Consider the following 15,494-nt stretch of genomic DNA (forward strand, 5'->3'; position numbering starts at 1 on the left):
ATCCCTACAGCCCCTGTTGCTCAAYCCGGGATTTCAGAAGTTAATCCTTCAGGTCATAGACGGGAAGAATTGACATGTAGGCATTAAAAAAGATTTTAAATGTTTAACACATAACTGCACTTGGGCTAAGTGTCCTCCACTTCCTCTGAGAATGTGACAAAAGGTGACAGACTTCAGTTGCAGCTAAGGAGTTAGACATTACAAAAGCCTTTACAACTGGTACATTAAGTACTAGGAAATACCAAAAAGAGGGGTTGAGGCATTTCCCTTATGGAATGTTTTTAAGAACAAGGGAATAAGATATTTTGGGGGTACCCTGGATCCTGCCTTGGGGTGGAGGGACGGATTGAGAAGACTGTGAATCGGTTATTTTCAGGATTTGGTAGCAGAGTCCAGTTCTGCGTTAATATTTGTGGTCCACGTTGTATTTTTAGCACTTGTGTTTCAAGAACAACGTGACGGGCATGAAATGTTTTGCTTTTAGGAACGGATCGGGTAGAGAACAGGGGTGATTTCCGGCCGTTGGCGCTCCCGCAGGATCACAGCTCCATGGAGCAAACTCTTCCCCTTGCTCTCCTGAAGGCAGCAGCACTTACTGGGGAAGCAGGTGCCCAAAATATCCAAGYTTTTTTGCTGCGAGCCACAGGCATCCATCCGGCAGCCTCGGCTCCTTCCCAGGACCACTTGGACTAGCTGGTAGATTTAGGAAGGAGATGGAGAATTCACGGGCTGGTGAAACCCAATCCAGGCCTACTCTATCAAATAGAAATCCTGCAAGATGACAGATCAGGTTGACATGTGAAAACCTGCCCTATAGCCAGTCTTTAGATAGGACTTGCATGGTTCTTAAACTCTTAAAAAAAATTATTTTTAAGCTACTGAATATGCACATGCAAAGCAAAATGGAAAAAAAAAGCTGTGATATATGCACAATCCACACACTATGTAAGCAAAGACRTATACACATCCACACACACTAGCACAAAGGGTTGCAACTAATAAATAATAAAAAAAATTGCTAATTACCCCTTAGGCATGAAACAGAACCACGGGCTTGATTTGCAGCCAGCTGTTTAATTAATTTCAGTATTAATAAAGTTATAGAAAATCAATGTGTCAAACGGACTTGAAAAGATTACCAACTACTCTGGACAAATTAGCAGCACATCGATGCCTGGAGCCCACGAAAGCACAAAGATGCTTAATTAAACTATTTACTYGTGAGGAATTTAAATCACCCTAAATCTGATATTTTCAGAACAYATTTTCCCTCACCTCAAAAGCACTTAGGAACAGACAAGATGCAGGGCCCCCYGCACCACTTTCAAGAAAAAAGGGTAGAAAAGCAGCAGTTACAGCCAGTGAATGAAGGGGAAGTCAGGAGCACGAAGGACCGGGAGAATACTTCAACACTAAAGCAACAAAAGATGTTTCCAAACTGGATGGAAAGAGGAAGGAGAAGATTTATGTTTCGCTCACGTGGTTACTAAGTGCCTGCGTGCTTCAATGAACTGTTCTTTTGTGTGTGAAAATGTCAATATCTTTAAAAATAGACTCTTTATGGAATCCTTCTTTGTGCGAGTCCACGCTTGTCCCACACCTAAATTTTTGACTTGATTTTCAGCCTCTTCATGTTGTCACTGTCTCCACATGAACTCAGGCAAGATCCTGCATTKCACCGTGCCTCAGCTTCCTCTTTCCCAAAACAGTAATTAAAATACATATTGGTCAGCTTGGGATGCATTGAGAAGCTACCTTATTTCCATGCTGGTACAGCATGGAAACAGCACAAAAAATTGCCCTGCTTGGTATTATTCAAAACAAAGTTTCCCTTAGCAAGAGGACACTAATTATCTCACTAAGGGACACAGCTGAAGCCAAAATGGGCATGATTGAAGGCTCTCCATTGGGTTAATGGGCCTTGAGTCAAGACCTATGCAAGTATCAGCCACCTGACAGGGGTTGGCAGCTTTTTCCTTCTGCCGGATTGTCTCAACGCTCTTGGCTTTTTTGGTGCACAGATTAGATGYTGCTGCTGCGCTCGACCAACCACCCACTCAGGGATGCAAAACAAAGTCATCTGAACTTTAAGGCTCCGGGACCCAAACAGTGTTTTTCTTGCCAGTCCTGCAAGCAGAGATGCCACCAACCATGATCCAAGGACAAGGGCTACATAACAGAAGGAACCAAGTCCCATCCATTCTAGCACTTGGCACATGGATCTCTGGAAAGAAGTGCCCACAGAAGAGTATTTCTCTGGAAAGAAGTGCCCATAGAAGAGTGTTTTACCCTGTTAGTACAACCACAGCATTGCCCACTCAGGGTGGTTTAATTTTTAAATGCATTTAGTAGCCACATATCAATCAGGAGGTCCAGATCCATAACCTTGCTTGCTAGCAAGTCACTCATTTTAGGCCGTGAAGATTTGCTTACTGAGCTCAGCACTTTCCAAGTCCAAGGCCACACCAAAAACATTCCTGTTTCATCCCTGGATGCTAATKTAGCTCGAGGAAGAGATGGAAGAGAGGTTCAGTAGAACAGACTGCACCACGAGCACTCTCCTTGGAAGAGCAACTGTATTATCAGCTGGCTGCCCAAAAGCCCCTATCCCTTTCCAAGCTCATACAGCAGTTTGGGTGGACAGGCCAGGAACGTGACAGCAAAGATTGTCACCTCACCTCTCTTATTAGCATCATGCCCGGATCAAAGGCACCACCATGAACAAACTACAGCGGTCTGAAAGGCATCAGCTTTAGTGACAGCAAACAACTGGAACAGTTCCAGCGATAATCACAGGGTGGAATTGCTGGATGTCAACTTCCATGGACTAGGGAAGGAGAACAGGAGAGGGTGGGTGAGTTTTTCATGGATTTCTAGCTTTCACAAAGCTCCACTTTTTCCCRTCTTTAAGCCCAGTCCTTATTACAGGAAGACTCATTCTGAAAGGTGCAATAAACTCCAAAATCTACACCAGAAACCAAACCACACAGAAGCCAAGGAGCTTTTAGGGGATAATCCTTCAAAATCACGAGGCTCTGCTACTTCCTCTAGTCCCCCCATCCCATAAATCCAGTTATATTAAGAACTGCATCTTAAGAAGCATTTCAATCCTAACACTTCTTCTAAACAACACTTCTACATAATGTCAATTTTTCCTCAGTATGAAACTAGCTATTAACGTATTCTGGAATGACAGATGAGGGTTTGATTTTTGCAGGTACCGTATGATTAGTGGCTCCTTGCTCTGAAAAGCTCAAGGTAACAAGTTCCAGGAACACGATCACCCAGAGTTTCTTCAGTTTGCAACATTAGCAGGAGTCATTTATGCATCTAGAGGAATAAAAATCCTTTACAATAGTCATTTGGTAAGGCTTAAAAGCAGAATTAGCAACTATTTGTAGGAAATCTTAAAAAAATACAACCCCAAATGAAATCATCCTAATTACAGTAACAAAAAAGGGACTACAAGAACCCAACACCTTCCTCCTGAATTGACTGCAGGATTTTAAAGAGATTTTAGTGTCCCAAGCATACCTACAGAAAACACTGCAGAAAAGGGGCTTTATTTTCAAAATAATCATCATAGATTTGTATAGACCAAGAAGCATCACCTTGACTGGCTACATACATAAAGATGACACAAATATATAGYGACCAATACATAAAGATGATACCAATCTACCCTGTCTGCTCTCCTATGAGCACAGCCTACCTAGTTATTACAGGTAATTTAAAGCACTGTTTTATCTTAGGAAGCTGTGATTCGGTACTGGCTGGGAAGGGTGGAGATGGATTAGACTTCAGAGTTTCCAACAGGCGGAAGGTGGAGATAGAGATACAGTAGCTGCAAACTATGCAAAAATATATGCACATACACATAAATATATCTAAAATAATACTAGAAGATGCAGAGACAAAAATACCAGATCTATAACAATTCATAAAGTATTTCAAAAAAGTTTAAAAGAAAGCATAGCGCACATCCGATGCCAGCTCCTGCATCCAGACCAGTATAGTAGAGGAAAGCAATCCAGAACTTATCTTTTAACAAGCAAAATGAGGTTAAAAACCCCTTAGAAGTGAATAAGATCCTTATTTATTACAATTATTATATTTATTATATTTATTTCAGCATTACATCTACTATAATTTTTATGTATAAATAAAAGATCCTCATTTACAGTGAATAAATCTTTATTGAAATGCCCGGAAAATAAATACTTGAGGCCGTTTCTTTTCTAAAATGATAAAAACTTCATGCAATTTGGGAACAAAACCAGTGCCTGCCCCGGGACACCAGCTCTGCTCCCGCGGGAGGGAACAGCAGCCGGTCCCAGGCTGGAAGCAGCTCCCAAAAGTGTCCTGATGCCTCCTGCTCCGTGCAGTTAATTCTGCCTTTAGTCTAAAGAGCACGTGCTGGGCTGGGCACAGGCCTAAAGCACCTGCTCTGGAGGCTGGTTAACCTTTAATGTGAAGCCATCTGCCTTTGCTGGCTGAAAAGCCCTGCACCGTGCACAGGGCTCGGATGTCACCCCAAAGCCAACACCTCTCGGGCTCCCAGGTTGTCCCCAATACATGGTCCAGCAACAACAGCTCCCTCCCTTTGCTTGGATCAATAACAACAAAAGCTGGGCATCAGCTCTAAGTATTTGACTTGTGCCTGCTATACTTGAGAGCCAGCACAAAGGARAATTAGCTAAAACTAGCTAAAATTAGCTAAGTATTTCCTATCTGCTAAGTATTTCCTACCTGCCTTTTTTTTTTCTCCAGTCTTTTCCATCACGAGAGAAGTTTCTGCAAATATAATTCAAGTACACAAGCAGAACGAGGCCTTCCGTTGTGCAAGTACTTCATTATATGCATTTAACGTGCTGTTATTTCTAGTAAAACAGGCAATGAACCAAGTTTCTCTTCAAGTGTGYTAAACACTTGCTGTGCCTTCTAACTGCAACGCTGAAAAAGTCATTTCAAGCAAGACAATGAAAACTGCAAGAAATATTTATCTCACTCATTCCATTATTTTCCCTGAGACGGCTTTTTTGTTGTTGTTTTTCCGTGCATGCACATTAAATGAATGTTCACCCATTACTGTCAAGCACCTGCCTTATTACTTCACACTTTTGCTGTAAATCACAAATACTTGGCTTTCTAAACCATTTGCATGCCTAATGATGCTGCCTCGCTGCAAGGAACGGAGCTGCAGGGAATCAGTGGCGTGCCCAAGGAAAACAAGTGTCAGGTCCCCAGAAATGTTTTTGCCATCCCTGTGGAAGCAGCCGGCACGCACAGCACACGCACCGAGAACAAAATCTAAGGTCTGAAACTTYTCTGGCACAGCAGGTTGGAAAAGACCATGAAAAACTCTGAAATCTACTCAGAAAACACAAGAAATAATCTGGGAAGAGAGAACATCTACCCAAAACACAAAGCAGTTCTTTGACAGCTGTTCAGTACCAGTGTCCCAGGAGACAAGTTGGACTTTCCTAAAGCTTTYATAAACTACCTGATTGATCCAAATTCTAAGACATACCTCATCATGAAAATAGATCTTTTTTAAGGGTATTACGTACTACAGCATAATTATTCCAGGCTAGAAATCCTTCTCACATTAAAYGCTCCTTGGCCACCCTTCCCCTTGGGAGAGCAGCTTGCCCAGCACATCTCTAAACCCGATTTTGTGCCCATCTCCCTTATTTCTCTTTCMATAAATCCAACTGATTTGTCCCTCCTTTGCCAGACAGGTTCACCAGGGAAATAACCCTGAGCTCAGTCTTTTCGGAGCCCTGTGATTGAAAGATGTTATCAGCTTCGGTATCGCTGGGCGCAGCATTTCAGCAGCTCCTCGTGTTTCCTCCAGAAACTTCCTGGGAAGGTYCCTTAAGAACCTGTGCACGGAAATGAGACATCTACCTCCCCATAATATTTTTTAGAGCTCGTTTTATTGATAGATACTTAAAAACCGCTAGATTTAYTGCCTAATGTTATTGCACTTATTCTCATAATGCATGCCATAGTCCCGGGAGCATTAATGCTCAGCATTAAACACAGCAACTTTCCAACCTATCAGGCAACAAAACCTTTTGAGGAACTCCCACATCTTCATTTTCGCTCCCTTCTTGGGCCTGTCCACAAAGCTCTCCCTCACRGATCATTTTTGATATTTCAAACCACTGACCAGCTTCAAACGACAGGTATTAACACATTATTTCTCCTCACCAAGTGTGGGAACTCCAGGCCCTTGCTAAAAACCAAGCAGATGCAAAGGCCTGGACAAGTCCTAGTCTCACACGGAGGCACTAACCAAGACGTGAAGTGAGGGGATGGGCGCAGCAGGCCTAGACAGCAGACTAATTTTATGGGCACCTCACATACGAGGCCACTGTAGGACGACAGGGGACCGTGTCCTTGGGCACACACATCCCCCAGGCCTCCTGCACATCCAAAAAACCAGAAAAGTGACTTTTCCTTCATCTCCTGGCTTCATTAGAAGACAAATCACGCACACAGGACAGCAACACSGGTGCAGTGCACCTCGGAGCTCACCTGTGCAGGAGAAGTCATCGACGCGGACGTAGCCCAGGACGCAGTCGCACCGATAGGAGCCGGGCAGGTTGACGCACACGGTGTTGGCGTGGCAGTAATGCATCTTGGCAGCACACTCGTCGATGTCTGCGGGGAAGGAGAAGCAGGGAGAGGCCCCGTCAGGCTCTGCGTTTACGAGCTTGGCCCCTTGTGCAGCCACCTCTATTCTCGCTGCAAATCTAAAAGCCAAAATTATAGTTTTCCCAGAGAGCGGAATCCAAACCATCATTTACTCGCCTGTTTAAATATCAGAAAGCTCCACAACACTGTGAACTGTGAAACACCTCCCCTTTCCCTCCTCACACGAGCAGAAGTTACCCTGAAGTTTTCATTTTCTTTTATTCTGATCAGGATAGATGTTCCACTCAGTGGCATTGATTTTACACAGGGTAATCCATGGCTTTCAATTTTTTCTTTCTAGTTTTACTTATGGCCAAGCAAAAGAAAGAATCTAACTTTGTTTGTTTTCCTGTTTCATTCTCCTTGTTACCAAGGGCTCAGGGCCTGGAAAAGGCATCCGCTGGCAACGCTGMTGTGGACCACAGGGACCCGTCCCCTCGACGTGATGCTGTGGGTGCCTCTGCACCCGTGGAGACGGTGCCGGCTGCTCCTTACGGAGCTGAAACACCAGGACAGAGCAGTGCCAGAACCAGGGCAGCCCCCGGCGAGCTCTGATTTTCCCTCAGGAAGATTCCCCTGATTTGAGCTGCGCACTCTGCCCTGCCTTAATTCAGGACCATGAGGAGCACCCWGAAGAGGAATAACGGCGGTAAAGCCACAGTCGCCTTTTCCAGGCTCCAAAAGGGAAACCCGCTGCCAGCTCCGCTCGCTCCTCCTGTGCTGTGGGCATCAGTCCAGGGGAAGCAGCTAAAATCAGGCCCCGTTGGCCAAAAAACTGGCAGTGATTTGTKCCTGCCACTAACTTGGGCTGAATGAGAAGCGATGGCCTGGAGGCAGAGGACTAAATACCCCCCCAAACACCTTCAACCGGCCCCTTCCCGCTCTCCCCTTGTTTCTGCGGCAGTGCCACTTGCTGAAATGGATTTTAAAGAGTCAGGAGCATCAATCTACGAGGGCTAAAAGCCAAGAAAAGCCCTCCCACRTCTTGTTATCACAGCACCGAGCGCCGGAGCCGCTCGGGAAACWCTCAGGTGTCGACGTGTGTTCACGCTGCTCCGCTCGCAGCCTCTTTTTAATGGGCTTTCCGTGTGCAGCTTGGAGGGCTTTCCTTCTTGCAGAGCTAGTAATTTGGTGGCATAAAAGGGAGCAGAGAGAGGCAGGAAAAGAAAGGGAGAATGACAAACCGGCAGCCAATTCACCTGAAAATTAACCTGACTTCTTGTGCTCTGCCTCCAGCTCCCGCACTGAATTCAGCGGACACATTCAGTGCACCAATTCTCCCCTTTCTTCCCCCAAACGGGAGCAGGGGGATTACAAGTCTCCAAGGTGAAGGCGCTTGAATTTGTCTCCATTGCTGGCAAAACCTAGTACTATAATACAAAATAGGACAAGTCCCGAGGATAAAATGGAAATTCACTCCTGTAAGTCAAATAGGAAAACACCTCCGTAGCTGAATTTCTCCAAGGGAAAAGCTATGGACTCAAAGCGACGACCTGGCCCTACCAATGAAATCAGGCTGAACAAAACATCTCCAAACTTGGCTCATTTACCTAAGCCTTTTCCCAAGCTTCCTCTATACATTTTCCACACAGTATTTCACATTTTCTGCTACCTTTGCAGTACTAACCTGGTGCTAAYAGATGCACCTCCTTGACAGAGGCCAACACTGACACGTCAAAAACCAGCAGTATTTTCTCACTAAAGCTGTAGGGCAACGATAAAGCTGTGGGTTTTTTCCTCTTTTTTTGGTCTGSAGCTCTATAAACTCTTGTAAAAGGTTAGGCATTCATGACAAAAAGCTTTGGGCCTTTATTTAATATTGTTAAGAGTAAAATCCATACAGCACGCAGTGGTATATATCAGCTCAGCCATAATGGAACTCAAATTGTGATTCATGGCTATAGATTGCTTGTCGCATTTGAAATATTAGAGCTCATCTTCCAGCAGCCTTTGGAGGTGATAAAAATACATGATTAATGTTTCTCTCCAGGCTYGTGACAAGGTTTGTTTTTCTTCTAAAAAGGCATACTTATGGCCTTTCAAATGAGACTTGACACAGCGTAATGATCACTCACATATCGCCTGCTCCCATCTACATAAACCAGCTCCTTGCAACCACAAGGACCTTGGGGCTCCAGCTGCTCAGGAAGGACCACTCTGCTCCCGGGGGGTTGGCCTGGAGAAGGAGGCATCTCCTGCTGTGGTCAAGTGGGCCCTTAACAGCTTCATCACGGATACCTTACGCTGATCACCCTATAGGTCTGACCAGGCATCCTCACACTCTTCCAGCTCTAAATGGCATTCGTGAACTTGGAGGGAAACATGCAATTTTTATTTTTAAACTATTTCTGTGCCAGTATTGGTGCAAAACAATCCATGTGTTAACCCCAGCGGAGCTACCTCCGCAGCACAAGACACTTTCCGGTCATCTAATATCAGCTGCTCCCAGGAGAAAAGCAAAATAAGACGTGGAAAAGGAGATACAAATGGCTTTCTGCTTTGATGTGCAGCGGCACTGTTTCTCTCTGACATCTGTATCAAGGTTTGGGGAAAACAGGGTGTKCAGAAGGAAAAGCTTTTTTCCCCTGTTAAAAAGATCTAATTAACTGATTGTAAATTCCTTTGGTTAATTGTATTTAATGCAGTGGACTCCTTAAATACAAGACGGGCACTTGGCACATGCACGTACTGCACAGGAGAAGGCAAGATGAGGAAGTATGGACAGMGCTTAAGAGCAGCCAACGAGGATCCCCTTTGCAGACACACTTGGTTAGCTACTACTAGACTCTTTTCAGCCCAAGCACCCACCAATTTGAGGGTAACCCAYATTATCTGAGGGTAACCCCCGTGGGCACGGGCAGGATCACAACCCCGTGCTCGGGGTTTCACAGCTGAGCTCCTCGAAGGCAGTAACGTGTTTGAAGCCAAACGCAAGGGAGCCCAGAGCCTTCCAGACCACCAGCAAACGGCCTGCTCTGGAGAGCTGCTAAGGACCAGAATCAATTATTGCACTCCCAGCCCTCTGGCAATTACTCCTCGCAGCTCAGGGAATCACATTTCACCAGATTTAATTATCCCTTGCGATATCGTTTCGCCTGCGTAAGGAGGTGGAGAGAGGAGAGCAAAGCTCCACCTCAGGGCTCCTCACCAGGAGCCCACGCCAATTTGTCCATGGGGGACACGGGGCAGGAAACACCCAGCAGGATTGTTTCTCCCCATCTCTTTTTTTCAATTCAACACCAAGTTTTAATATAGCTAGAGCTGCATTAAGCTCTAGTTTAAATAATCTGTATCTTTCTAACATAAAACCAACCAGTGTTGCTACTTAAAACATAACCAGACCTTAAGCTACATCCACCAGCTGCTGGAATTGCACAAACTGCAAAGTTCAAGGCTGGGAAACACAGCAGCACCAGAGCACAAAAGGGACCCTGAAATTCCTACCACCCTTTGCTTATGCAAAGGAACATGCACCACTTTGGCTCCACTTAACACCTCATTCATCATCTTTATTATTTATCTTCCAAAACCAAACCAAGGGGGATGAACCAAACAATCTCCCTCTCATAGTCTTAGAAATACTTTTTTTTTTTTTTAATATGTTTGCAGCGAAGCTCTTAGGGATGGCTGACAACTTATTCCTAAAACATCCCTGACAGCTACAAATAAAGTTATTTAAAAAAAAACACACACAAGCAGAATAGGACAATGCAGCTTAGAGAACACAGATTAAAAATAATCACAAAAAAAGGCAGAATAAAACATTTGGAGGAAAYAAGTCTTGGATACCAGCAGCCACTCAGTTTTTGCTCCAACACATCAAAGCAAGGGGCAAAAAATTGTCAAGAAGCTTCTTGTATTAATGGGAAATAGCAGCTGCCCTGATGCTGGGACTTCACTGAGATCAAGGTTGTTTTTTATGTTTATTATACAGGCTGTTTATTATACAGGCTTTCTTTCTCATAATTTCTTACCCTGTGAAAATATACCAACATGTGGATGCAGAGCAGAGGACCTCTCCAGAAATGATTTTGCATTTCAGGGAAAGGAGCTGGTATCTATTGGCCTCTGAAATGGAGAAAACTGGAAGAAAAATCTGAAATTCTGGAAAARATAAACATCGCTATGAGTGTGATGGCAGGAGGTTGGGCTCTCTAGGTTCCCTAAAGGCAATTCCACAACACAAACTGTGCTCACCACAGCAAACACAACTCAGGACACYGAAGGATTTCACTGCTCTTCCCTGGCTAGAACACAAGGCAAAAACCTCAACAAATTACTGCAAGGATAGGAGGTTTTAATCAATTTAACCGGACTTCTTTTCATATTTAGTAGCACTCCTTCACCCATTTTTCTTCCTCACAGGCTCTTAAAGCATGAGATTTTATTCTAAATCTAGCTACTCCACGCTTGGCAGTGAGAACTACCATTGCAGAAATCCACGTCAAATAAAAAGGCTACTGTACTAGTGCTCCCAAAGATATTACAGCCCTTTTAAAAGCAGAAAACGGAGACTCTAATCAGCTCCTTCCCCCAAAAACAGCTCCCTCCCTGGAAAGCCTGTCTCCGGTTCCCGATTACATAAACGCGCTCCCCGAAGCCCCGGTTGCCTCGGCTTTGATTTCGCTTGCAGAAGGAAACTCCTTTTGGGTCTCCGTAAGCACTGATGAAATAAATGCTGGCCCCACAGAAGCACTACCAGGTTGCTGTAATAGACTCACTGCCTTATTTTTGGTTACCTTTTAATCCTTTTGCCCCTTGGTAGGTACCCGGGTGGATGTCTACCAGGGAACGGGAGAATATTGTTGTTATTCTGTATCATAACGTTCATCCACGTGAGCTGAGCAACCAGATACCCTCAAATAATTCTATTAATTTTCCTTTCTGCTAATGCCTTCCTTTCTGCAACCCCCTCCATCTCATTTTCCTAATGGCTACGGGTGACCAGTGGATTTCGCTCTCCAAACGAACAGTCTCCTCTTGCTGCTCTACCCGGAGCAATCCCATTAAACACCCGGCTCCATCCCCCAACAGCTTGGGCTCTATTTTTATCTCTAATCCTCTCACCCACTTTGTCTCCTCCTCTCCCTGGCCCACGATATTGACTTACTCCTTCCGATCCACCCCGATGCTATCTCCAAATGATAAATTGCAGGAGGCTACATGGAGAATTGATCCAGAAGCCCCGTGCCCACGGCAACCTTTCTCTGTGGCATTTTGAAGGACACTGCATCGCGCTGAAAAATTAAATGCTGATGAAAACTGTGGGKTTTTTTTTGTCTTTGTGGTGCCTAAAAATACCTGCAGGTCCCTGGAGAAGCGCTGGTRTTGCAATCATGAAACACTTTAATATATATTGCTAGAATATGTGAGGCACGTGATACGTTAAGAGCAAAATTCAGAGCACATTAATGCTTTCAAATTGGCACAGTGAAGGAATTTTTCTCTMTTTGTGCAAGGCAGGGCAGCACACAGGTAACAAACAAAAATACTGCTGTGCATTTGTAAGCACTTGTCAGGTCCCACCTGCCCTGTGTATGGCTGGCACTGGACAACTCACATTCCTCAACTCTTTCCATGTCTTCTCCAAGCCGTCATTGCTCACATCCTTCTATCCCATCTACCTGTGTGTGGCTCTGCTGAAAAATAAACCCCCCATGGACAACTTCAGCATTGCAAGAGTCAAAAAAATTTAACCTGAGAGAGGATTTACTGATTTTATGTTCATGGGGCCAGACTGCACCCTGCTAACCAGGCTCCACCAAGCCAAATATTTCAATCACACAAGGACATTATAGATCCCTGACACGGTTCCTTCGTATCCCCCTAAATCACAGCCAGCAACTTTCCACCCTTATTACAAACTCYAACCTTATTGCTTGTGCCTGCTGAAATTTCATCTGTGAAATTAATAAGCAGAATGCCCCCGTTTTAGAGATTGCAAATAATTTCCCCATATAAACATAACCTTAATTGACATAACTTGAAAAATGCAAGGCGTGTTTCTCATTCTAGCACATATGGTAATGAGGGGTGATTTATAACTCCTGTTACAGAAAGAGGCATTTCTGGTTTGGAGATTACATCAACACCGTGTTCCTTCGGCGCAACCTCGGGTAAGCTAAGCAGGAGCAGAGGAAAAAGGGATTTCAACGGAGGAGGATAAAAATGCTCTTCACCTGCACCCCTAAYGTCTGTTTCGGTGCTTAGGATGAAATCTACTTTAATTGCTTGGCTTTTGGCTATGAAATCGAGCTGGGGATTTAATGCCTTTCCCTTTGGAAGCGCCGTCCAAGTTTAGCGGCAGTAGGAAACACAAAACTGGGACCCTCATGTCCTTGATCTCTAGTAACCCTGGGCCTCAATAACTGCATTCACCACCATTACCCAGAGCCAGGAAATGTCTTGGATTATTCAAGTTTCCACAGACACGTTGAAGCCTTTTAAAAGTTTGTGTGTATATTCATGGGGGGTGTCTATAGACATACATCCGCATAGGGACACTGCTCCCAAAAGCACTGTCGTGAGGTCCTCTAAGCAGCAAAATTCCGGCCTCATTTCGTTTTTAATCCTACAAGAGTTGCAAATAAGCTATGAAAGGGTCCACGACTTAAGACCCAGACACGGAAGTTCTCGGAAATCACGCTTTTCACCTTTGCAAATCCCTGAATTAGCAGCCCCTGCTCCAATAATGAAGCTCCATTCCCACGTCACCACCCCAGGCACCTGCCAGGCGCCCAGGCTGCCTCTGGTGGCCTCAGGAGCCCACGCAACCTGCCATCAAAGCTGCCCTACAACTAGTTTGTGGCAGCAGCTCTGCCTGCAGCAAGCTCTGATCCATGCCATGAGAGGGGAAAGGTGCTCACAGCTGCTTTGCTCCTGAGCATCCCGGAAAAGCTGGGCGGAAAGGCAGGCGCAGGACTAGGGAGGATGGGCTCTGACACGCATGCATCTCTGCCCAGCTGCACAGGGAGGTCTCCACCAAGAAAATAGACCACGAGAAATCTCCTCTTCGGTTAACCACAGGAATAACAGCCCTTTTATGGCTGGGGTAAGGAGGACAAAGCAGCAGGCAGGGTCTTTATTCCATCCTTAATGCGGGCAGCGGTGAGAGCTGCTCAGAAAGGGGGTSGGAGTAACTAGGGTAGCAGAGAAAAGTCGTCTTCATGTCTGAAAAAAGAGCAAGAGAAAAGCTAAGCAAACAGGCTGGAGATGGAAGTGAACAGGAGTCCGGGTGTCAGGATGCCAAGGCCAAGGGGTACACAGGTAAAAAGAGTCAGAGCAGAAGGGGAACASACTAAAGCTACCAGTGCTGCGCTGCAAAACCAGACCCAGGTGACCAGCTAAGAGGTGAACATAAAATTTTCCACTTCTATTGTGTGATCTGGGCCTTTGTATTGCGATCCAAGGATGTTTTTCTTCCCCAGGACTGTAATTATAATGGCTTGCTCTGCTGCAGAAGTGCAGAGAGAACAACTTGGGAAGCAGGATCACGAATCCTTACTGCAAAGATGACACCAGTTTTCAGACGAGTTCCTGTGAAAAATATGAGTGTAAATGAAAGCCACAAGCTGTAAAGAAACCCTTCACCTTAACTATTGTTCCTGACTGATTTACTGATCCAGATACTGAATTTGGATTATCCTATGCATGCAAGCACGGAGCATGAGCTTTATACCTAATCCATGAAATCTGTCTCCTTTTCCAGGCTCTTATTTCTATACAGCTGTGATTCACCTGTAGTTTGTCATGCATTTCTTCCATAAATATATGACCTTTCCTGTATGAAATTCTGCTCCACCTGCAACACCTTTGAGAAACAAACTCCTCCCAAACCTCCAGCTTCTCACACAACCCAACCTTGACTCCCATTACTGCTTCCCCTCTTCCAGACCCTACCCCTTCCCATGGAAAACTTGAACTATCCTCTTTTCTCATGGAAAACTTGGAATACCCTCTGCTCCCACGTGGTGCTGTTTGGAGAGAGCAGCTCTGTAGCTGTAATCCAGACAAAATGTGATACTGGATGCAGGCTCATTATAGTAAAGTGCTACATCTGGGAATGCCAAGCCTAGTATCCTTATTTTTCCCTTTAACCTGTAAAAAATTAGTCTAACCAAGTGCTTCACTGTTTCTGGTATTTCTTAAATACTTAAGACTGAAGAAACAGATCCCAGTCAGATGGGAAGGGAAATTCAAGAATTTTCAAGTTTCTGCTCAGCTTAAATCTTGCAAGGACAATGCTAACAACTGCAGTTTTAATAGCTGATAACTATAATTTTAATTAGCAAGGCATTGTTTTTCATTAACGTTAGTGATGCTTTGAAACATAATTTGGGCTTAAAATCACCATTTCATAAAACTGCCAGCCTTTATGAGGCAATTCACTGCAAACTGCATTAAATCAAAGCAGAGAAGTGACTAGCATGTAGTGCATCAATATTCTGAGGTATAATAAACACCAAGGAAAAATTAGTAATGCACAGTAAGAGGATTTGTACACAGAGCACACGCTGCTTTCTCATAAAACATTGATACTCAAGATAAAAAAGACTTTTTTTAAAAATTCCCCACCTTCTTGCAATACAGAAGTTCCTTGTCCTCCTGTGGTGCTTTCGCAGGTCCTGCTCTAAGTGGAATGATCAATTCACACAACGGACCCATCTGATCAATTCCATGATCTAACACAGCTGAATATACAGAAATTCCTTCCAAAAATCCTTTTTTTTTTTTTTTTTTTTTTTTTTTTTTTTTTTTTTTTTTTTTTTTTTACCTTTCAGGTTTTACAACAT

At 44.4% G+C, this 15,494-nt stretch overlaps 1 protein-coding gene across 1 annotated transcript in view; it reads right to left on the reverse strand.

The window, feature by feature from the left end:
• Positions 1-15,494, reverse strand: part of NELL1 (neural EGFL like 1) — a 196,264-nt gene that overhangs the window by 90,492 nt on the left and 90,278 nt on the right. Inside the window, exon 16 of the mRNA XM_026041104.1 lies at positions 6,544-6,669. Within this exon, the coding sequence (XP_025896889.1) occupies positions 6,544-6,669 (126 nt within the window). The remainder of the gene's footprint in view (positions 1-6,543; positions 6,670-15,494) is intronic.

The sequence above is a fragment of the Nothoprocta perdicaria genome, unplaced genomic scaffold (assembly GCF_003342845.1).
Source record: "Nothoprocta perdicaria isolate Ctin4 unplaced genomic scaffold, notPer1 scaffold_28, whole genome shotgun sequence".
NCBI lineage: Eukaryota > Metazoa > Chordata > Aves > Tinamiformes > Tinamidae > Nothoprocta > Nothoprocta perdicaria.